Below are 22,571 nucleotides of genomic sequence, written 5' to 3' on the forward strand. Positions count from 1 at the left end.
GGCCGCAATCACAATAAAATTCCAGCTATTTAGGTCTAAGATGCGATGTTCTTTGTTTAAAGAGTTGTGCTTTGAAATTCTTTTACCAGCTTATAGTCCAACAGGTTTATTTGGAAGTACAAACTTTCAGAGTGGTGCTCCTTCGACTGAGACCAGTGAATTTCTGAGTGTTAACGGAACTTAAGAATATGAGGATAAAGGAAAAGTGAAACGAACATCAGATCAGCTATAGAACATAGAACATAGAACATAGAAGGATACAGCGCAGTACAGGCCCTTCGGCCCTCGATGTTGCGCCGACCGAATCCTACCTAGCCTATACTAGCCCAATAACTTCCAAATGCCTATCCAATGCCCGCTTAAATGACCATAAAGAAGGAGAGTTCACCACTGATACGGGCAGGGCATTCCATGAACTCACAACCCGCTGTGTGAAGAATCTACCCCTAACATCTGTCCTATACCTACCACCCCTTAATTTAAAGCTATGTCCCCTAGTAACACCTGACTCCATTAGCGGTAAAAGGTTCTTAGTATCTACCCTATCTAAACCCCTAATCATCTTATACACTTCTATCAGATCTCCCCTAAACCTTCTCTTCTCCAATGAGAACAGCCCCAAGTGCCTCAGCCTTTCCTCATAAGATTTTCCTACCATTCCAGGCAACATCCTGGTAAACCTCCTCTGCACTCGTTCTAAAGCTTCCACATCCTTCCTATAGTATGGTGACCAAAACTGCACACAATACTCCAGATGAGGCCGCACCAGAGTCTTATACAACTGCAACATGACCTCAGGACTCCGGAACTCAATTCCTCTGCCAATAAAGCCCAGTACACCATATGCCTTCCTCACAGCACTATTTACCTGGGTGGCAACTTTCAGAGATCTGTGTACATGGACACCAAGATCCCTCTGCTCATCCACACTACCAAGTAGCCTACCATTAGCCCAGTAATCCATCATCTTGTTATTCCTACCAAAGTGAACGACTTCGCACTTAGCTACATTGAATTCCATTTGCCACATTTCCGCCCAGCTCTGCAACTTATCTATATCCCGCTGTAACTTACCACTTCCTTCCTCACTATCCACAACTCCACCGACTTTTGTGTCATCCGCAAACTTGCTTACCCAGCTTTCAAGTCCTTCCTCTAGATCATTTATAAAGATAACAAAAAGCAATGGTCCCAAAACAGATCCTTGTGGTACACCGCTAGTAACTGCGCTCCAAGATGAACATAATCCATCAACTACTACCCTCTGTCTCCTTCCAGCCAGCCAATTCCTAATCCAAACCTCTAATGTATCCTCAATGCCATACCTCCGAAGTTTTAGCATTAGCCTACCATGGGGAACCTTATCGAACGCCTTACTAAAATCCATATACACAACATCTACTGCTTTACCCTCATCCACTTCCTTGGTCACCTTCTCAAAGAACTCAATAAGGTTTGTGAGGCACGACCTGCCCTTCACAAAACCATGCTGGCTATCCCTGATCACGTTATTCCTACCCAGATGTTCATAAATCTTATCCCTTACCATTCTCTCTAAGACTTTGCCCACCACTGAAGTCAGACTCACTGGCCTATAGTTGCTAGGGCTATCCCTACTCCCTTTCTTGAACAATGGGACCACATTCGCTATCCTCCAGTCCTCTGGTACTATTCCTGTTGACAACGACGACATAAAAATCCAGGCCAATGGCTCTGCTATCTCCTCCCTAGCTTCCCATAGGATCCTGGGGTAAATGCCATCAGGCCCAGGAGACTTATCTATATTCATCCTTTCCAATATTCCCAAAACCTCTTCCCTGCATATTTCCAGGGCATCCATTCTAATTATTTGTGATTCCATATTCACATCAGCAACAGTGTCCTGTTCCTGAGTGAATACTGATGAAAAGTACTGATTTAATGTCTCTCCAATCTCCTCCGCCTCCACACACAACTTCCCACTACTATCCTTGACTGGACCGATACCTACCCTAGTCATCCTTTTATTCTTGACATACCTATAGAAAGCCTTTGGGTTTTCCCTAATCCTACCAGCTAAAGACTTTTCATGTCCCCTTCTCGCTTCTCTTAGCTCCCTCTTTAGCTCCTTCCTGGCTACCTTATAACTCTCAATCGCCCCTACTGAACCTTCACGCCTCATCTTTACATATGCCGCCTTCTTCCCTTTCACAAGGGACTCCAATTCCTTACTAAACCACGGCTGCCTCACAAGGCCCTTTACACCATGCCTGACTGGTACATACCTATCGAGGACACGCAGTAGCTGCTCCTTGAACACTCCCCACATCTCATTAGTGTTCTTCTCTTGAAGCCTGTTTTTCCAATCCACACATCCTAAGTCATGCCTCACTGCATCATAATTTCCCTGCCCCCAGCTATAGCTCTTGCCCTGCGGCACACGATTATCCCTCTCCATCACTAAAGTAAAAGTCACCGAGTTGTGGTCACTGTCCCCGAAGTGCTCACCTACCTCCAAGTCTAACACCTGGCCTGCTATTTCATTGAATAGCAGAGGAAGCTCAAAAGACCATATAGCCTGTTCCTGCTCCTATTTCTTATGTTGTTATGACTGTAGTTTTATTTTACTATTAATTGTAATTTTTCAGCAACTCAAATTTCAGTGCTTCTATAGAAATGAAAGTTGCCTCCACTTATATTCTAGCTACCATGAAACTTCAATTTTGACCACTTAAGCTCAAGTCCTCCAGCATGTAGGACAATGTTAGAATCAATTTCTCATCATTAGAGTGTAACCTCCCACCTTGAGATGTTCATCTTTTCAGAAACATCTTCAATTAAATTGTAACTTATACATTATGTATTGATAAAGGCTAAATCTGTTTTGTAGTTCTGCAATGTTACAAATTCCTGTTGTTTAAGTTAGGGTCTTTTGTCAGACATAGTCACTTCTGATGTGATAGAATCATAGAATTTTATGGCACAGGAGAAGGGCATTTGGACAATCATATTTTACCAGTTCCCAAAACAACTATCCAACTAGGCCCATTCACCAGCCCTTTCTGCGTAGCCCTCTATATTCATCACTATCAAATATACATCCAGCTCCATTTTGAAACCTTTTATGGAATTAGCCTCCATCGCTGTCCTTGGCAGCACATTGCAAATTCTGACAACTGAGTAAAATTTCTCCTCATCTCACTTCATGCATAAAATTATAACATGATTTGTAGAGAAGAGAAGCGTTAAAGGGTTGAGAATGAGCAGATGATTGAAACACTAAGTGGATGTATATCTGATCTATTATTTGTATGATTCAGTGAATAGAATCCTGCTACTTTGTGCTTTGGCTCATTTGCATTCTAAGTCAAAGGGAAAGCATATTTTACAAATGTATTAGAGATCTTCTGAAGAAATAATTTATGTTGGGAATAAAAGGGAGTCAGTGTAGAGATATTACACTTAGAAGATACTTTGATGCCATGTCAAAGGTTATTTTTGACAACAGACACCCATGATGTAATGGGTAAAACACTGATAGAAGATAGCTGGAGGCAGAGGCCGAGGTAGATAGCTGCTTGGTTACCAAAGGGGATGACAGATAATCGGAGATGTGGAATGTGGAGTTGATGTTAAAAGCTAATCAACCACAATCATACTGAATGGCAGGGTAGGCTTGAAGGTCTGAATGGTCTACACTAGTTCTTTGTTTGCATCTTTGTAGGACAGCTTGTTTTGATATTTGTAACGACTGGTTTATTGCTGCCTTTTTACTACTTTGACAGTCTGTATGGATGAATGCTATTGTTTATCCTTGCAAGCAGGCATTTCTCTAGAAAGAAGTGTTTATCTGTTTGTCGTAATTTGCTATTTGACTATCAACTCTTTGAATATATTAGGCTTTGGATTTCTGGCTGTACAGTCACTTCCTTTGGGTGTTCCTTGAGTGCCATGCAAACGACAGAGGCTTTCTGATTTTGTTCCCTTGATTCCTGACATTCAACATTATAGGAGAAAAGTGAGGATTGCAGATGCTGGAGATCAGAGCTGAAAATGTGTTGCTGGAAAAGCGCAGCAGGTCAGGCAGCATCCAAGGAGCAGGAAAATCGACGTTTCGGGCATGAGCCCTTCTTCAGGATTGAGGAGAGTGTGCCAAGCAGGCTAAGATAAAATGTAGGGAGGAGGGACTTGGGGGAGGGGCGAAGGAAATGCGATAGGTGGAAGGAGGTTAAGGTGAGGGTGATAGGCCGGACTGGGGGTGGATCCTTGCATATCCGTCACAAATTCACCTGCACCTCCACACACATCATTTACTGCACCCGATGTGGCCTCCTCTATATTGGGGAGACAGGCCGCCTACTTGCGGAACGTTTCAGAGAACACCTCTGGGACACCCGGATCAACCAACCCAACCACCCCATGGCTCAACACTTCAACTCCCTCTTCCACTCCACATGCAGGCCCTTGGACTCCTCCATTGCCAGACCATAGCAACACGACGGCTGGAGGAGGAGCGCCTCATTTTTCACCTAGGAACCCTCCAACCACGAGGGATGAACTCAGATTTCTCCAGTTTCCTCATTTCCCCTCCCCCCACCTTGTCTCAGTCCCAATCCTCGAACTCAGCACCACCTTCCTAACCTGCAATCTTCTTCCTGACCTCTCCGCCCCCACCCCCACTCCAGTCTATCACCCTCACCTTAACCTCCTTCCACCTATCGCATTTCCAATGCCCCTCCCCCAAGTCCCTCCTCCCTACCTTTTATCTTAGCCTGCTTGGCACACTCTCCTCATTCCTGAAGAAGGGCTCTTGCCTGAAACGTCGATTTTCCTGCTCCATGCATTCAACATTGTACTCAGGAATATGATTTTAAGTTCTCCTTTTCCAGAGAGAAGTTTTGGCTGAAAACAGATGGGCATATTGATATATATTGTGGAAAGGAAGAAACATTGGCTTTATTGTTTTCTGCTACTTTTCTGATGTTGCCACTGGTTCTTTTTTTGATTCCAGCATTCAAATTTAAATGGAAGGGAATTCTAGAGTGTAGTGATTATAGAGTCAGCAATGGTTCTCTGGGACTGTTCACCTGGTTCAGTCATGGAGCCCTGGCTGACATATAAACAGGAGTGTCAGAAGTTCTGTTCACTGTGAGAACTGACTGATGAAGCTGTGTCAAGTACTATGCACGTGTAACTAAAGGGTGACTTGGTGATGGGATACCAGCTTCTGTGAAGTTATTTCAATGACAACGAGAGAATAAATACGTTCCTAAAGACAATTGCTCACACCAGTCGTCTTTGAGTTGGGGTAAGCATTTCTGGCATCATGTCATTATTTGGGAAGCTTTACCCATTTGTTCCTGCTCTCAAAGACTTGGCCCAGTGTGGGAAAAAATGCATCATTTTTTTCTGGGTGAATGGCATTGGGACAGATGAAAAGCAACAAAGCATTCTCCTGGCAGCTTGTGGTCCAACAGCTATTTTGGTTATTAGGAGCCTAAAATTTCCTGAGGTACTGATACTAAAACCTTTTCAAGAGTTGGTGGATTTAGTTGAACATTATGACCCCAAGCCTCCACTAATTCTGAGATGTTTACTCGGCTGTTTGAGAACCAGGGAAATTTGTTTCAGGATTTTTGACAAGGTTAAGATGACAGGCAGAGGCACGTCATTTGGTTTAACCCTAAATAAGAGGCTGAGACGCCAACTTGGTATGTGGGATTAATTATGTAACTGTGCAAAAGTGCCCATCAACTGAAGCCCAACTAGACTTCAAATTGGCTCTGTGACTGGCTTTATCATTAGCAAGTTCGGGAAATAGAGCTTGTGATTAACAGGGATGGACTTACTGGTAATGGAAGAGGATGCCATCACCAGGCCGACTGAGGTTGGGGGACACCACTTGAGTAGAGGCAATTGCATAATCTCGTTCAGGACTTATTGGGAACAGAGGGATTCTAGGTCAGCCCACTACAAAAACCCAAAACAAAGCCAAACCTCAGCCGAACAGTTAACATTTTCTTCAGGAAAACATTGCTTGCACCTGGATAAATAATCAATTACCTCACATACGGGACTCGTACGCAAAGCTGGATGGGTGGGGGGGGGAACGGTGCGGTGCTGGTGGAGTGGAGAGGTGATGACTGTTCTTCATAAAGCTATTGCGATTGGATGAGGATTGTATGCTACAATTAATACCTAAGGATTTGTACCAATAAACAACACATCTATTTTAGATATAGCCAACCTGTGGCATTTCTCAGTGGACAATGGAGAACATTTTACGAAGTCCGTCCCAGGTCACTATTTATCTAATATGCTAATGACAGGGAAGACCGACAAAAAGTACTTGGGGAACTTAGACATTCTTAGACATTTCACTGAGACAGGTGTATGCCTTAGAAGTGACCTACTTGGACTACAGAGAGTGATCAAAGGTACTCTGGCTCCCATGTCTGTATCGGAGCTTATTTTTTTCCTTAGATTGGTGAATTATTACAGAAAATCCATGTGTAACCTGTCCTCCATCCTGGTATCCTTACAAATGCTATTGAAAAAGGGTCAGCTTTGGAAGGGGTCGTAGTCGAGATGTAGCTTTTAGGGAAGAAAAGATGCAGCTGTCGCCATCTAAGGTGTTGGCACACTGTGATCTTGTGCTGCTATGTAACGCCTCCCTGTATGGTATCGGGTAGTGTTGCCTCACAGATGGCCCAGTGGAGAGGAACACCCAATAGCGCTGACTGATGCAGAAAGCAAGTGGGCCCAGATAGAGAAGGAAGAGGGTGGCTAGAGTGAGGGTGGGGTCGATCAGGGATAGTGGAGAGAAATGGTGCAGGAATTGAAGGAGGTGGGGGTGGTCCTTAATGAATTCTTTGCTTCAGTATTCACAAGTGAGAGGGACCTTATCATTTGTGAGGACAGCACAAAAAAGGCTGAACCACTTGAACAGGTGATGTTAAGGAAGATGTGCTGGAGATTTTGAAAAACATGAGGGTAGATAAGTCCCCTGGGCCATATGGGATACACACAAGGTTTCTAGGGGAAGCAAAGGAAGAGATTGCTGCACCTTTGGCTATGATCTTTGCATCCTCACTGTCCACTGGAGTAGTACCAGATGATTGGAGGGTGGCAAATGTTATTCCCTTGTTCAAGAAAGGAAATAGGGATAACCCTGGGAATTACAGACCAGTCAGTCTTACGTCGGTGACAGGCAAGTTATTGGACAGGATTCTGAGAGACTGGATTTATGATTATTTGAAAAAGCATAGTTTGATCAGAGATATTCAGCATGGCTTTGAGGGGCAGGTCATGCCTCACAAGAGTGAGGCTGGTAATAGATGGAAAGTATTCAGCCAAGAGTTTGGTGACCAGTAGTGTTCTGCAGGGATCTATTCTGGGACCTCTGCTCTTTGTGATTTTAATAAATGATTTGGATGGAAGTGGAAGGATGGGTTAGTAAATTTGCTGATGACACGAAGGTTGATGGTGTTGTGGATAGTGTAACAGGACATTGACAGGATGTAGAGCTGGGCTGATAAGTGTCAGGTGGAGTTCAACCTGGAAAAGTGTGAAGTGATTCATTTTGGAAGGTTGAATTTGAATGCAGCTTACAAGATTAAGGGCAGGATTCTTGGCAGTGTGCAGAGGGATCTTTGGGTCCATGTCCATAGATTTCTCAAAGTTGCTACCCAAGTTGATAGAGTTGTTAAGAAGTCTGTTGTCTTTCCTTAGCAAAGGGTTTGAGTTTAAGAGCCAGGAGGCTATAATAGTGTAGCTCTATAATGCCCTGTTTAGGCCACACTTGTAATGTTGTATTCTGTTCTGGCCACCTCATTACCAAAAAGGATGTGAAAGCTTTTCGTGACGGTGCAGAGAAGATTTACCAGGATGTTGCCTGGATTGGAGGGCAGGTCTTAGAAAGAAAGGTTGAGGAAGCTAGGGCTTTTCTCATTGGAGCAAAGAGGATGAGAGGTGACTTGATAGAGGTGTACAAGATGATGAGAGGCACAGATAGAGTGGATAGCCAGAGACTTTTCCCAGGTGGAAATGGATATCATGAGGGGGCATTATTTTAAGGTGATTGGAGGAAAGTTTAGGGGAGATGTCAGAGGCCGGTTCTTTACACAGAGAATGGCGGGTGCGTGGAATGCACTGCCGGCAGTGGTAGTAGAATCAGATACATTAGGGACATTTAAGCAACTCTTAGGCATATGGATGATAGTAAAATGTAGGGTCTGTCAGTTAGTTTGATCTCAGGAGTAGGATAAAAGGTTGGCACATCATCGAGTGTTCCATGTTCTGAAAGGTTTGGTGGTCGTCTTTGGTGTGAGAAAATGCCACCTATACCTTTTACAGGTGTAAATTTGTAATAGTAACAGACCACACACATTTGTTAGCTGTACTTAGAGGCCAAGGCCATGCTGACTGTATGGTCAGGTTGAATTCAGCAGTGGGTGCTCATTCTAAATGCATACAGTTACAAGGCAGAACACCATCTGGGAGCCCATGAAACAAATGCTGATGTCTTGACTCATCCCTGGCTGGTATCAGGAGGAGAGTCCATTTTGGTTTCAAACTTTCTGGTCACACTTGCAGTCACTGCTGACAATATCAGACTATGGACATGACAAGATCCCATCCTGCCAAAGCTAACATAGCTGGTAGTGATGGGGGAAACAAAAGGGTAATCACAACCAGAAGTGAAACCTTTCTGGACTTGATGAGACCAAATCACTGTAGAGAATGGCATTTTATTATGGGATGCAAGAGCAATTAGCCTGAGCAAAGCTTGCTGCTAGATACTGGCTAAACTCCACCAGGGTCATTCAGGGGTGTCCAAATGAAGATGTTGTTGAGAAGTTATGTCTGGTGACCAAGATTGATGCAGACGTAACCATGTTGGTGGGACAGTGTCCTGAGTACCAACAAGGACAGAAATGATTCCAGCAGCTTCTCCTACACTTGTGGGGAATGGCCAGGTGAACGTTGGACATGGTCACATGCTGACTATGCCAACTCTTTCGTGGGCACAATGTTCTTGTTCAATCACAGAAAGGATGTCCACAATGAATATGTACAGAATTCATTTGCCAAACATGGGGATGATGATAGAAAAACTGAGCATCTTTTGAAATACATGGACACCTGGAAGTGTTGGTCACAGACAATGGGCCATAATTTCCCAGTAAGAAATTTGAATATTTCCTAAAATCGAATGGCATTTGGCATATAGGGATAGTTCCATACCATTCACCAAACTGTCCCGGTTCTTGTTTGATTATTGAGCTACCTCTCATGCACTACAGGGACAGCTCCAGCAGACTTGCTAATGGGGAGAAGCCTCTGGACCTGGGGTGGGGGGGTGTGGGAAGGAAAAACAGCATCAGGAATGTTGGACACAAGATTCTTCTAATCAAGAGAGACACTTTATTTCAGGGGATGAAGTTTTGAATATTGAGTATTGAATAAAATTATTTGCACAATGGTGTCTTTGCTGAGTCCCTGCACTTACACACACACAATACAGGAGAACAAAAGAAAATTAACAGGGGAGTTAAAATCTTCTCAGTTCAGGGGACTGACCACAGCCAGTGTACAAAACGAAATAAAAGAGAAAAAAAACAGGAGAGGCTAAGCATTGCCTTTACTGTGCTTTGCTTGCTACTGGTTCACCGGCCACATGGGTGTTTTCCTGGTGGTGGAAATATTGAACAACATTATTTGCATAAGATGTCTTTACTGAGTCACTGCACATATACACACACACACACCACGGGTGGTATCGGATAAAATAAGCACAAGATTCAGAGATTCTCCTCATTGTATGGACAGGCTCTGAGCTGGCTGCTCAGAACCCATGTACAGTAGGAGAGAGAAAAGATGAAAAACAATAACGGGTGTGGCAAAGATTCTGTTCACTCTGAGAGCTGGCTGTGATGAAGCTGGACCAATGTCAAGTATTGTAGAATCTCTATGGAAGTAGCGTTCAGCCCATAAGGTCTACACTGACCCTCTGAAGAGCGTCCCATCCAGACCCCCATGCCACTCCTGTAACCCGGAACCACCATGGCTGATTCACCTAACCTTCACATCTTTGGACGATGAGGGGAAACCAGAGCAGACACAGGGAGATTATACAAACTCCACACAGATAGTCACCTGAGGGTCGAATCGAACAGGGGGTCCTGATGCAATGAAGCAGCAGTACTAACCATTGAGCCACTGTGCTGGCCAAGTACTATGGCCAAGTATAAAGGGTGACTTGGTGACAGGATATTGGTCTCTGTGGAGTTAGTTCATTAAGTTCTTTCCAAAACACCATGGGTCCCTCAGCAGATGAAAACTCGTTGTACAGATAGTTTGAAAGCTGCCACTTGCTGCAGCAAATCCTCCTATTCTGCCACTTCTTCAGGCACGCAGATATTTCATCCCAGACTACTTGCCTCCTGGCAGCTTGATTACAATGTAGACCTCCAAGAGTCAGTGTAATTGTCCTTCACTCTTTGTAGTTTGAAGTGTACTTACCCTAATTGCGTGTGACTTTTCTTTTCAGGTCTTGATCCGTTTTCAGATTCAGAGAGGTTTGGTTGTAATTCCAAAGTCTGTTACCAAAAAGCGCATTTGGGAAAACTTTAAGGTATGTGAGCCTTGGTGATGGGGAATCTTAAATTCTAAGACATAGTGGCTGAGGAGGACTGAAATTTGTTGGTAAGATACCGGCTTGAAATTTCTTCACTCTGTACCAGAGATATTAAATTGAATTAGATGAGAGAAATTTGGGATTTAAAACATAGGAAACCGGCCATCTTCGGATCCCTGTTTTGAAGCCTGAAATGCCATGATTACTGAATAGCTTTGCTGGCATGCTTGAATTTTTAAAAAATGGGCCCCCAGTTAAAACATTCTTTGTTTGCTCTTAGTGATAGTGTGGTGCTTTACCTTGTTTTTGTAGGCCTTGTGTCCATTATAAAGATAGTTTTGTGCTTTTATGCAGGTTTTTGATTTTAAGTTGAGTGATGAAGAAATGAAGACTATCCTTTTGTTAAACAGGAACTGGAGATGCTGCCCATTTCATTGGTGAGCTATTATTAACAAAGTGACTATTCTCATTTAATTTTTGATGCAAATATTTGAATAGTTGTGTGTGCAACACAATGATCAGGGAATGACTGCTTTGTAAATAGGGGTAAAGGCAGAGGTTTGATGCAGAAGAGAAGGAAGCATTGCTTTCTTTTTAACTTGCAAATTATCACAATACCTTTGTCACTGAGTATTGCTGAAAAAAAAGGTCATGCTGCTGAAACTATTGATTTGGCACTTATTATGGCAGAATTGCAAGAATACAAACCTCCAAGTAGAACAACAAATAATATTTACATGAGAAGGGTGTGTTTGATTAGTTGGCAAGTTGAATTTGATTGGTAGAGGCATTACCTTGGAGAATGCACAGCGAATGCCTATTCCAGAAACGCAAATGTGGCAAGCATGGATGTGTTTTTTTCTGTTTGCAAAGCACAGGACTCTGCTTTTGAATGTGTATGACTTCTAGCTTGCATGACAGAGCCACACTGCTACTCTGATTGATGATCTTAAATTAGTTGTTGGTGTAGTTCTGAGCACATTTGAGATCATTTTGCAAGTCTGTCCAACAACAGATATGAGTTTACAATTGGTAATTTGTTCTAAGTTTTGTAAATAGGATCTGGTTGAGTACATCAGTTGTGTATAGGCAGAGCAATATATCATTTTATATTTACATCTTACAAACTTGGCATCACGTTGGCACCAAAATTTATAAATTTATACACAGAACTTCATTTTTGAATTGATTACAGCATCCTGGTAATATTTGTGTTATTACTGACCATGCATTGTGCCTTTTTTCAGCTTGGAGGCATTCTCTGGTTCATTCCCTGTGGCCCTGACCAGAGTCAACTTTCCTAAACATTTAAACTATTTCCCATGGTCCATTTTACATGACACTAGCTCTACTGATCGGAATCCATTTGCCAACCAATCAGAATGGTTCTTCTGAAGGCATAAATTGTTGTTTCCCCTTGTGGGCGGCACGGTGGCACAGTAGTTAGCACTGCTGCCTCACAGCGCCAGCGACCCGGGTTCAATTCCCACCTCAGGCAACTGAGTGGAGTTTGCACATTCTCCCCGTGAGAATAATTATGAGATAATTATGGTTTTGATGACTAATAATTCTTAAAGACTCTCCTAATGTAAGAATACTAAGAGCTGCATATGCCAATAAGTGTGTTTTACTTCTTGATATGGCCTTTGGGTTCTTTCATTCTGCACAGAAGTCAAGAGAAACTGCATGTTTAAAAGGGGAATTATAATTTCATTGCCTTGTAATTGGACAGGGAACAGGAGTTGGAAATAATGTCCAAGCTACGGCTTGAGGACAACTTGCTCTATTCAGGACAAGGTAGTTGCCTTATTATAACTGAAAAAAATATATTCAGGTTTAGCATAGGCAATAGAGGAGTAAGATGCAGGCCTATTTTAGTGACTTCCTGGGTTATGTGGATAATCCTTGATTACATTATTTGGCCCTGGGTGCTGAGGGTGAAAATCATGCAGTACTAATGAGGTGAGTTTCTTGGTAAGAAACATGGTCAACATCCAAAAATGGTTCTTCCCCTACAATAACTGGGAAAATATTAGTGCCGTTAGGGGTATCATAATGAAGGTGGGTGTTGTTACCCACTCCCACATAGAGTTTGAATTCCAGTGATAATAAGAATGCATTTTTCGTTAAGGCGTACAAATGAGATGCAAGGTCCTTCAGAAAAGCAGTGGCGACTAATACATTTAATCATAGCACAGGAAAAAACATGTAGGCACTCTTACGTAAGCGCACTGCCATTCCTTACCCTTGTAGTAATTTGGATAGGATATTGCGGATTTATTGGAGGAGGTTCATAAACAAGTAACAGGTGGATAGGTAATAACTGAAAGATATTATGTCCTGTAAATACTTTAGTACTATTCCATACCCCCCATGTTAGGATTTGGAAGGATAAAAGGGGTCAGTGAGTCTCTTACTGAAGTAAGGGCGTAACAAATTACTTCATCCTCTCCAAAGATTTTATTATGGGTTTCTAAAAGCACCCCCCCTTTGTCTCTTTTACTCCGTGGTCTATCTGAAAGAGGATAAGGCTTATCAGGGATGCCCATAGTACAAATGTAATCAAACTGGCACACAACACCTTTACATGGTAAAGACCATTTAGACTTGTTCTGTAAATGAACTGTTAATTTTTATGCAGTTGACCATGGTAAAAGTTATTCTTGGCAACATTCAGTCTTTTAACACACACAAGAGCATCTTCCAGGCATAGTTGGTACACAGTCTCTGTTTGTGCAGGATCGCACAGGTAAACTGTCCCTTCTTGTGCACGAATGCTGGCAATGGCAAGTCCACACAGCAGGTCAAGTTCGATCTTAATCATCTCCCCCCTTGCAAGGTTGGAGACCGTGAAGTGTCCATTGTAATAAAGTATAAGCCATTCCCTCCTTGTGTATAAGTATATACAATATACATATATTCAATTAAAATAGGCAGCAGCAAAGAAGTAACACAAACTAATCTCGTAGAGGTCACCCATATTCTGGTCTGAGTATTGCCGGAGGTACCTTAGTTGAGGCCATAGTTTGTGCTCTTCAGCAGGCTAGAAACCCTAAGAGCAATTTTGAAACAAATAATTCTCAAATTAGTCAAACTCAAATAGCCCACTGGAGTAAATATATTGTCCATAATGGCAAAAAGCTCATTCATTTTAAATTATGCACTCGAGACTCCCTTCCTCCCCATTATATTCTTGTTTTATATGTAAAAGCGCAGACATGGGTGAATTAAGCCAACCTATTTTTATGAATTCAGCTTTGCTGGGATGTAGTACTTTTTGAAGTTTTGCCACTAAAAAAAATCTATACTATCTAAAACTAAGATTAGTTCTGCAATATATTGCATTCTCTTTTTTAACAAAAAATATTAACCTTGTGCCCAATGAAATGGTTCGATCTACAGCTTTAGTTAACGGTACATAGAATTAACTGTAGAAACCTGATGGTGATTTTGAGCAGAAAAGTTGGTAGTGAATATAGGCTGGAGGGCAATGCTGTTCCCAAATTATGGTAATGTAACACAAAGCTTTCAAACCACACTGAATTTTTTCTAATATTGAGCTAACCCTAGAATTTAGATATTGGTACAATCTTAAAATTATAAACCATCACTGTTCAGTATTAAATATCTACGTGAAGATAATAGCTCAGCCAGACACTCCTTCTTAGGTCCAACAGCCCAATCCAAAAATAAATCAAATCAACTAGTGTGCATTCTTACAAGCTCCATACACAAAGTAAAGATATTTAGGCTGAGCGTCCAAGTATGAAATCAAATCACTTGATAATTCAGTCAGTAGTATATTGTAGTATAAAGTGCCAGTAATTATTTCAGAAATGGAAATTTACAAATTACTTCCAAATTTCAAAACCATATTGAAAACAATCCAAACACTAAATCCATATGATTACAGTCAGTAAGCATTGGAGAAATCAACCTTTACATTGTGAATTGGCACAGAACAGAACTGGTATCACTCCCCCACGATTTTTGCATCTTACCCAGCTCTGGCATACCAATCCATGTACTGTGTCTAAACGGGTTTTGTTGGTGACTCAATGGGATTAGAAGTTTGGGGCGTATGGCAGCCTTGTTTGGCAGCTGCATATACTTGCCTATTACTTTAGAAATAGTATCAGTTTCATCAGCATGAGCCAGATATCTTGATAACTGTCAGATTGATTGGACAAAATAGCATTATTATAATGCTGCCCCCCCTTGGGAGTTAAAAATCTTCAATGTTCCCACAAGGCTCCAAAATTGTGGATCATATTAAAAGCACAATGAAGAGTCAGTGTATATTAGTAGATTTTCCTTTTGATAGGGTGAAAGCCTGTTGATTCCCAACGTCAGCTCCGAGGTAATGTTAAAGACACATTACTCCCCATTGGCCACATTTAAACAGTTAAAGCAAGGGCCAGGCATTTGCCCCTGTTGCCAGTCTCAAAGGTGAAATGCTGGAGCCTGCCTGTCTCCATTTTCAGGATCCCCTCGGGAAAAGGTTGTCCAGCATTGGTCAACGGGTAGGTACATGAGGTAGGTTCCGCCGCCAGTGGGTATCCTGGTTCCAATCAACCCTATCAGGGCTGGCAAACGGCATTTGGGCTCGCGAGGACGCTGAATATAACTTGTTTTACCTGTAACTTGCATCATGGTTCAGTCTGGTTCTGGCTATCCCAATAGAAAACCACTGCTCACCTCATTTGCGACTGGAAATTCCTGGACTGGTTTGTACTGTTGGTCTGGATCATGTCAGTGACTCTCAGCCAAAAAACATTGCAAAAACATAGGGTTAAATAAGGGTAATTGAGCTTCTTGATTATTGTTCAATTGTTTGTCACTTCCATCAGACAGATAGGCACATCTTTCAGTCTTGAAACACAAGCCATTCGTATTCAAGCTACTCCTAGAATTTTAATAATAATAGATGAAAAGTATAGATGGCATGTCTCTTTTCTTTTGTCATCAATAGGCAAGTTCTTCACTACCAAGTGACTAAATGTAATCATTATAAAGTATTTGAATCTTTGCGTAGGCTGATCATGAAAGGTAGTCTGGATGATGATGTAGAGCACTGTCAAGATAGATTCAGGAACAATCAACTGTGGAATGAGCTAGAGAAGAAGCTGTTTTAGACCTTGTGTTTCTTTTAATTTATAAAAACAGTGATTGTAATTTGGTTAAATGTGATTTAAGGTTGAAACTAACATCCACAAGTTGAAAAGAAACTTACATAGAAACAATAATAATCGCACAGAATGAGGAAAGAGTTGCTGAAAACTGGGACAGCTGGGAAGTGGAAAGCCTGCAAAAATAAAGTAACAAGAGGCCAGAGACTGTATGTTCATGTTGGGATGAAAGGCAAGGCAGGTAGTTATAGGGAATGCTGGATGGCGAAAGTGACTGAGGTTGAGCTTTTGGTCAAGAAAAAGAAGGAAGCAAATGTCAGGTGTTGACACCGAGGATCAACTGAATCCCTTGAAGATTAGAAAGGCAATAGGAGTATACTTAAGAGGAAAATCAGGAGGGCAAAAAGGTAACATGAGATAGCTTTGGCAAATAGGGTTAAGGAGATTCCAATGGAATTATACAAATATGTGAAGGACAAAAGGGTAACCAGGGTGAAAATAAAGCCCTTTAAAGATCAACAAGGCCATCTGTGTGTTGAGCTGCTGTAGATGGGGAGAAATTGAATGAGTATTTTGTATCAGTGATTACTTTGGAGAAGGATTTGGAAACTAGAGAACTTCGGAAATAAGTAACGACATCTTGAATGATGTAGCTATTACAGAGGAGGTGGTGCTGGACATCTTAAAGAGCATAAAGGAGGATAAATCTCTGTGACCTGATCAGGTTTACCCTAGAACTTTTCAGGAAGCAACAGAAGTGATTAGTGGGCCCCTTACTAAGATATTTGTATTATGAATAGCCACAGGTGAGGTGCTGGAAGACTGGGCGTTGGCTAATATGGTATCACTATTTAAGAAAGGTGGTAAGGAAAAGCCAGGGAACTATGGACTGGTGAGCCTGACACCAGTGGTGGGCAAGTTGTTGGAGGGGACGCTGAGGGACATGATTTACAAGTAATTGGAAAGGCAAGGAGTGATTAGAGATAATCAAAGTGGCTTTCTGCATGCGAAACCATGTCTCACTGACTTGATGGAATCTTTTGAAGAAGTAACAAAGAGGATCGATGAATGCGGAGCTATGGATGTGATCTGTACGGACTTCAGTGAGTCATTTGACAAGGTTCTACCTGGTAGATTGATTAGCAAGGTTAGCTCACATGGAATACAGCGAGAATTAGCAATTTGGATGCAGAACTGACTCGAAGGAGGAGATGGAGGGTGATGGTTGAGGGTTGCTTTTCAGACTGGAGGCCTCTGCCCAGCAGCATGCCACAAGGATTAGTGCTGGGTCATCTCCTTTTTGTCATTTAAATGCAGGAATCCCCTACTTTTTTGAATGTTCATTTTAAGCACTTCACTTTTATAAAATACCTACATTAGGAACTGTTTTTGTGAATCAGAAGAGGATGTTCTCTTTTACAGAAAATGGCAAAATTTTTCCCATATAAATGAAACACCTACGCTTTACGCCACTTTTGGTTTATGAAAACTTTCCTTGGAATGCTTTACTTTTGGATAGCAGGGGATACTTGTAAATGTATGGGAACATAGGAGGTATGGTTAGTAAGTTTGCAGTTGATACCAAGATTAGTCAAGAACGTGACCACGTATAATGGGATCGTGTTCAAATGGGCCAGTGGGCCAAGGAGTGGCTGACGAAGTTTATTTTATATAAATGTGAGGTGCAACATTTTGGAAAGGCAAATCAGGGTAGGATTTGTACACTTAATGATAAGGTCCTGGTGAGTGTTCCTGAACAGAGACCTTGGAGTGCAGATTCATAGTTCTTTGAAAGTGGAGTCACAGGTAGATGGAATACTGAAGAAGGCATTGGTCAGTGCATTAAGTAAAGAAGTTGGGAGGTCAGGTTGTGGCTGTACAGGAAATTGGTTTGGCTACTTTTGGAATACAGTGTTCAGTTCTGGTGTCTCTGATATAAGGAAGGATGTTGTGAAACTTGAAAGGGTTCTGAAAAGATTTACAAGGATGTTGCCAGGGTTGGAGGGTTTAACCTATTGGGAGATGCTGAAATGGCTGGGACTGTTGTCCCTGAAGCATTGGAGACTGTGGGGTCAGCTTATAGACATATATAAAATCATGAGGCAAATATATAGGATGAAGAACAAAGGTCTTTTCCCCAGCGTAGTGGAATCCAAAACTAGAGGGCATAGTTTTAAGGTGAGAGGAGAAAGATTTAAAAGGGATATGAGGCAACTTTTTCACGCAGAGGGTGGTGGCAAGTACAGACTGATCTACCAGTGGAAGTGGTGGAGGCCAGTACAATAACATTTAAAAGCATCTGGATGGGTGTATGAATAGGAAGGGTTTGGAGGGATACAGGTCAAATGCTGGCCAATGGGACTAGACTAATTTAGCATATCTGGTTGGCTTGGATGACTTGGACCAAAGGGTCTGTTTCTATGACTGTGCGATAGGTTAAATACATAAACAACAGGAAGCCTTTACAAAAATACTTCAATATGTTCAATAACAAAATCTCAGTGAGAATGACCCATCCTTGGCTTACCTAAGAAAGCTAATGAATACATTTGAGGAACAGAAGTTTGCCTCATCGCGATGCATGACTTTTGCCCCATCTCACCTCACCTAATGTGATCTTGCCCACCTCTGAGCCTTCAGGGCAGATTGCAAATATAATAGGCAATCTCCATAGATCTGGCACAAGACAACTAGTGAGTGAGTTGTGTGCTCTTGTCTGTAACACTGGCAGCTTGAAGCAGGTGAATGTACATTGAGAAGGCATCTAAGGCTGACACTGACCTAATGGATGCAATATAAAAGGTGAAACTGCAAGCCTGATCTCAGCTGCATGAAAAGTGGCTCAGCGGTTAGCACTGCTGCCTCATAGCACCAGGGTCCCAGGTTCGATTCCAACCTCGGGTGACTATCTGTGTGGAGTTTGCACACCTCCGGGTGCTCTGGTTTCCTCCCACAATGACAAAGACCTGCAGGCCAGGTGAATTGGCCATGCTAAATTGCCCCATAGTGTTAGGTCCATTAGTCAGAGAGAAATGGGTCTGGGTGGGTTTCTGTTCGGAGGGTTAGTGTGGGCTGGCTGGGCCGAAGAGCCTGTTTCCTCACTGAACAGAATCTAGTCCTAAAAAAAAACTTGCACTGATCTAAACTTAATGACTTTATGTAAGGGTTGGAATTTGGCACTTTTTGGTTTCAAAAGCACTTGAAATAATCAGTCAACCAGAAATAATTTCATGCCTTTAGTATATGACCAGCATCAGAGGATCATTAAAGTGTGTGCCAAATTCTCATGGAACTACCATGATGTGCTCTTTGGTAATCTCAGGTTCCCCAGCTGTTCTTTCCAACTGATAGCTTCAGCACCTGTGACTTGACTGGCTGCTGAGCCCAGTGATTTACCCTACCACAGTAGCACAGGAAAGCTACAAACTGAACCACCTTTACATCTATGCCAGAGCAAGCATTTACAAATGGATTTTTTTGCTTCAGTAAGGGGGCTCTCCACCACCAACTCCAAGTAAATAGGGACAGATATCGGCCTTGCAAGTGATTCCATGAAATAAGTTTCTTTAAAGTAACTTGTAAGGATTGTTCATAGCTGAAGCATAGAGCTCATCAGAAACCAAAACACAAATTGCTGGAAAAGCTTAACAGGTCTGGCAGCATCTGTGGATAGAAATCAGAATTTGCCATTCAGGTCAGGTGACCTGTCCTCAGAACTGACCATTGCAGCAGAGACAAGATAGAATGGTGCTGGAAAAGCACAGCAGGTCAGGAAGCATCTGAGGAACAGGAAAATCGACATTTCGGACAGGAGCCCTTCATCAGGATCTGCAGTCCTCACTTTCTCCTGATCATTGCAGCAGTCCACTGATGGCATCTGGCCAACTTAAAAATGTTCCAACTATCTCTACTCTTCCTATGTTAAGCAGTCCTCTATCTATAATCGAGCACCTATAGCTTTGAGCCCTTACATATTAATTAACCATGATGTAATTTAATGGCAGAACAGTTTGAAGAACAGAATAGTCTTCCCCATTTTTTTAAAATCAGTTCTTATTTTCTAAAAAAAAATCTTAATGTTTGTTACTGCTGCAATTGAAGTCAGTAAACTAAGTATACTAAAAGGTATTCTGGGATGACCATATGTGCATGGTTCAGTCAAAACTTCCCTTTGATGGAAAGGAGGTATAAATGTATCTATCAATTTAAAGATGGGAAGTGGAGTTATTATTCTAACAATGGGCTGGATTTTACAGTAAACATAATGGTGAAGATCAACAAAAAAACTTTTGGTAACTACACGTGCACATCGATTTTTGCCAGGAAACTTAATTGTTCAAAGACATTGTGTGAAGTTGCTGCACTTACGTATATGTGCTAACATGATCTGAAATTGTTAAATATGTCTATTTTTGTATAAGTATCCTTGTGTGATAAATCTTAGCCATTGTTAAGCAATCTCTCTATAGGAATAAAACTTAACGTATACAGAGAGTTTCATCCCTCCAGATTGTTCACTGTTGAAGATCTGAAGGAATGAAATGTTTTTCTATTTTTCTTTCTGCTGTTCTCTATTTACCTTTATTTCACTTAATGAATTGTTATTGTCAATAACTGCCACCTCCTGGTTCAGTGCTGCCCTTAAAGAAACTTCATTGTGAGCAAGTTTTGAGAAGACTTGTAGCTCAAGGTGAGGTTCTGGATGTAGTTGGAAGGTTCATTCTCAGATGTTTCATCACCCAACTAGGTAACGTCTTCAGTGAGCCTCCGAATGAAGCACTGGTGGTGTAGCCCACTTTCTATTTAAATGTCTGGGTTTCCTTGGGTTGACAATGTCATTTCCTATGGTATGGTCATTTCCCATTCTTTTTCTCAAGTGGTGGTAAGTGGGATCCCAGTCATTATGTTTGTTGATAGAGTTCCGGTTGGAATGCCATGCTTCTAGGAATTCCCCTGCATGTCTCTGTTTGATTGGACCTAGGATGGATGTGTTGTCCCAGTTGAAGTGGTGTCCTTCCTCATTCGTATATAAGGATACTAGTGAGAGTGGGTCATGTCGTTTTGTGACTAGTTGATGTTCCTGTATTCTGGTGGCGAGTTTTCTGCCTGTTTGTCCAATGTAGTCAGCCTGTATTGGCAAAATATACTTCTACCTGTACTGGTCTCACTTCCTGCACTAAGCCCATTGCTTTGAATGTTATGACGCTTAAAGTGTTCAACCAAGTACCTATTAAAGGTTGTGAGATTTCTTGCTTCAACTACCCTCCCAGGCATTGTGGTCTCGGCCCCCCACAAATTCTGGATGAAAGCGTTTTTCTAGATCCCATCTAAACCTGTTGCCTTTCACTTTAAATTTATGTCCCCTTGTTAATGACTCTTCAACTAAGGGGAACAGCTGATTTCTATTCACCCTCTATATGCCCCTCAAAGTATTAGACATCTTTATAAGGTCCCCAGGCAATGTACTCTACTCCAGAGAAAACAATCCAGGCTTATCCATCTTCTCTTCAAAATTGAAATGCTCAATCCCAGACAATATCCTGCTGTATGACAGTTGCACTCTGATTCCTGTGTTTTTCTGACGTTCCTAGTATCTTGCCATTCATTGAGTACTTGATTGTCTTGTTCCCTTTTCCAAATTGCATCTCCTCACATTTATCAGGGTTAAATTCCAGTTGACACTGTTCTGCCTGTCTCACCAATCCATTTATATACTTCTGCAACATAACACCGTGGGCGGCACGGTGGCACAGTGGTTAGCACTTCTGCCTCACAGCGCCTGAGACCCGGGTTCAGTTCCCGACTCAGGCGACTGACTGTGTGGAGTTTGCACGTTCTCCCCGTGTCTGCGTGGGTTTCCTCCGGGTGCTCCGGTTTCCTCCCACAGTCCAAAGATGTGCGGGTCAGGTGAATTGGCCATGCTAAATTGCCCCTAGTGTTAGGTAAGGGGTAAATGTAAGGGTGTGGGTGGGTTTCGCTTCGGCGGGTCGGTGTGGACTTGTTGGGCCGAAGGGCCTGTTTCCACACTGTAAGTCTAATCTAATCTAAAACACCTTCCTCACCGTCAACCACCTGGCCAATCTTTGTGTCAGTTGTAAACTATCACCCATCCCGCATTCCCATCTATATTTATGCATATTACAAACAAAAAGGGGTCATCACTGATCCCTATAGTATGCCACTACACACCAGCCTCCAGTAATGTAAACAGCCTTCTAGATTCAATCTGTCTCCTATCACTAAGCCAATTAATCCATCAAAAATTTTGAGAAGCTGTTCAAATGTATTGTTCATTCACTGCAAGTAAAATCCATTCGGTATGAGGAATTCTTATAATGCCTCTTGAATTATTAGAAATATCTCTAACTTTATTCTCTTTATATTTTAGGTGTATTAATCACAAGGACTACCCGTTCAAATAAACTTTTAAACGTGTTCTTCAAGTGGAACGTCCTGGTCACGTGTTTGAAAATTTGTGGCTTCTCTATTTATAGACGTAAACATCAGAATTAATTACTAGGGATCGGAAATCCTCCATTTTTAAAAAACTGTATACTAGCATGATTTACATCCATGGTGAACAACACAGATATTGCACCTCTGTAACTGTACTTTGATATATTTTAGAAGTTACTTGTTCTTATTATGTTCATAATGCAGACAAACATTTTAGAATGTAATGTTGCAATTCTGCTTGGGTGCCTCATTGTGTTGCTCTGCAATTCTGGGAATTGCAGTCACATAGCTCACAATTTCCTGGTGTCATGGTTGGAGGGTGAAATTCCTGCTGGTGACATCAGCTTGGAGCATTGACCTTCTGTTCT

At 42.0% G+C, this 22,571-nt stretch overlaps 1 protein-coding gene across 2 annotated transcripts in view; it reads left to right on the forward strand.

The window, feature by feature from the left end:
- Window positions 1–22,236, forward strand: part of LOC132824788 (aldo-keto reductase family 1 member B1-like) — a 59,581-nt gene extending 37,345 nt beyond the window's left edge. For both annotated transcript variants that reach the window (XM_060839529.1, XM_060839530.1), the window contains 3 exons: window positions 10,532–10,615; window positions 10,973–11,055; window positions 22,136–22,236. In XM_060839529.1, the coding sequence (XP_060695512.1) occupies window positions 10,532–10,615; window positions 10,973–11,055; window positions 22,136–22,169 (201 nt within the window). In that variant the 3' untranslated portion in view covers window positions 22,170–22,236. The remainder of the gene's footprint in view (window positions 1–10,531; window positions 10,616–10,972; window positions 11,056–22,135) is intronic.
- Window positions 22,237–22,571: the final 335 nt, after the last annotated feature.

The sequence above is a fragment of the Hemiscyllium ocellatum genome, chromosome 19, assembly GCF_020745735.1.
Source record: "Hemiscyllium ocellatum isolate sHemOce1 chromosome 19, sHemOce1.pat.X.cur, whole genome shotgun sequence".
NCBI lineage: Eukaryota > Metazoa > Chordata > Chondrichthyes > Orectolobiformes > Hemiscylliidae > Hemiscyllium > Hemiscyllium ocellatum.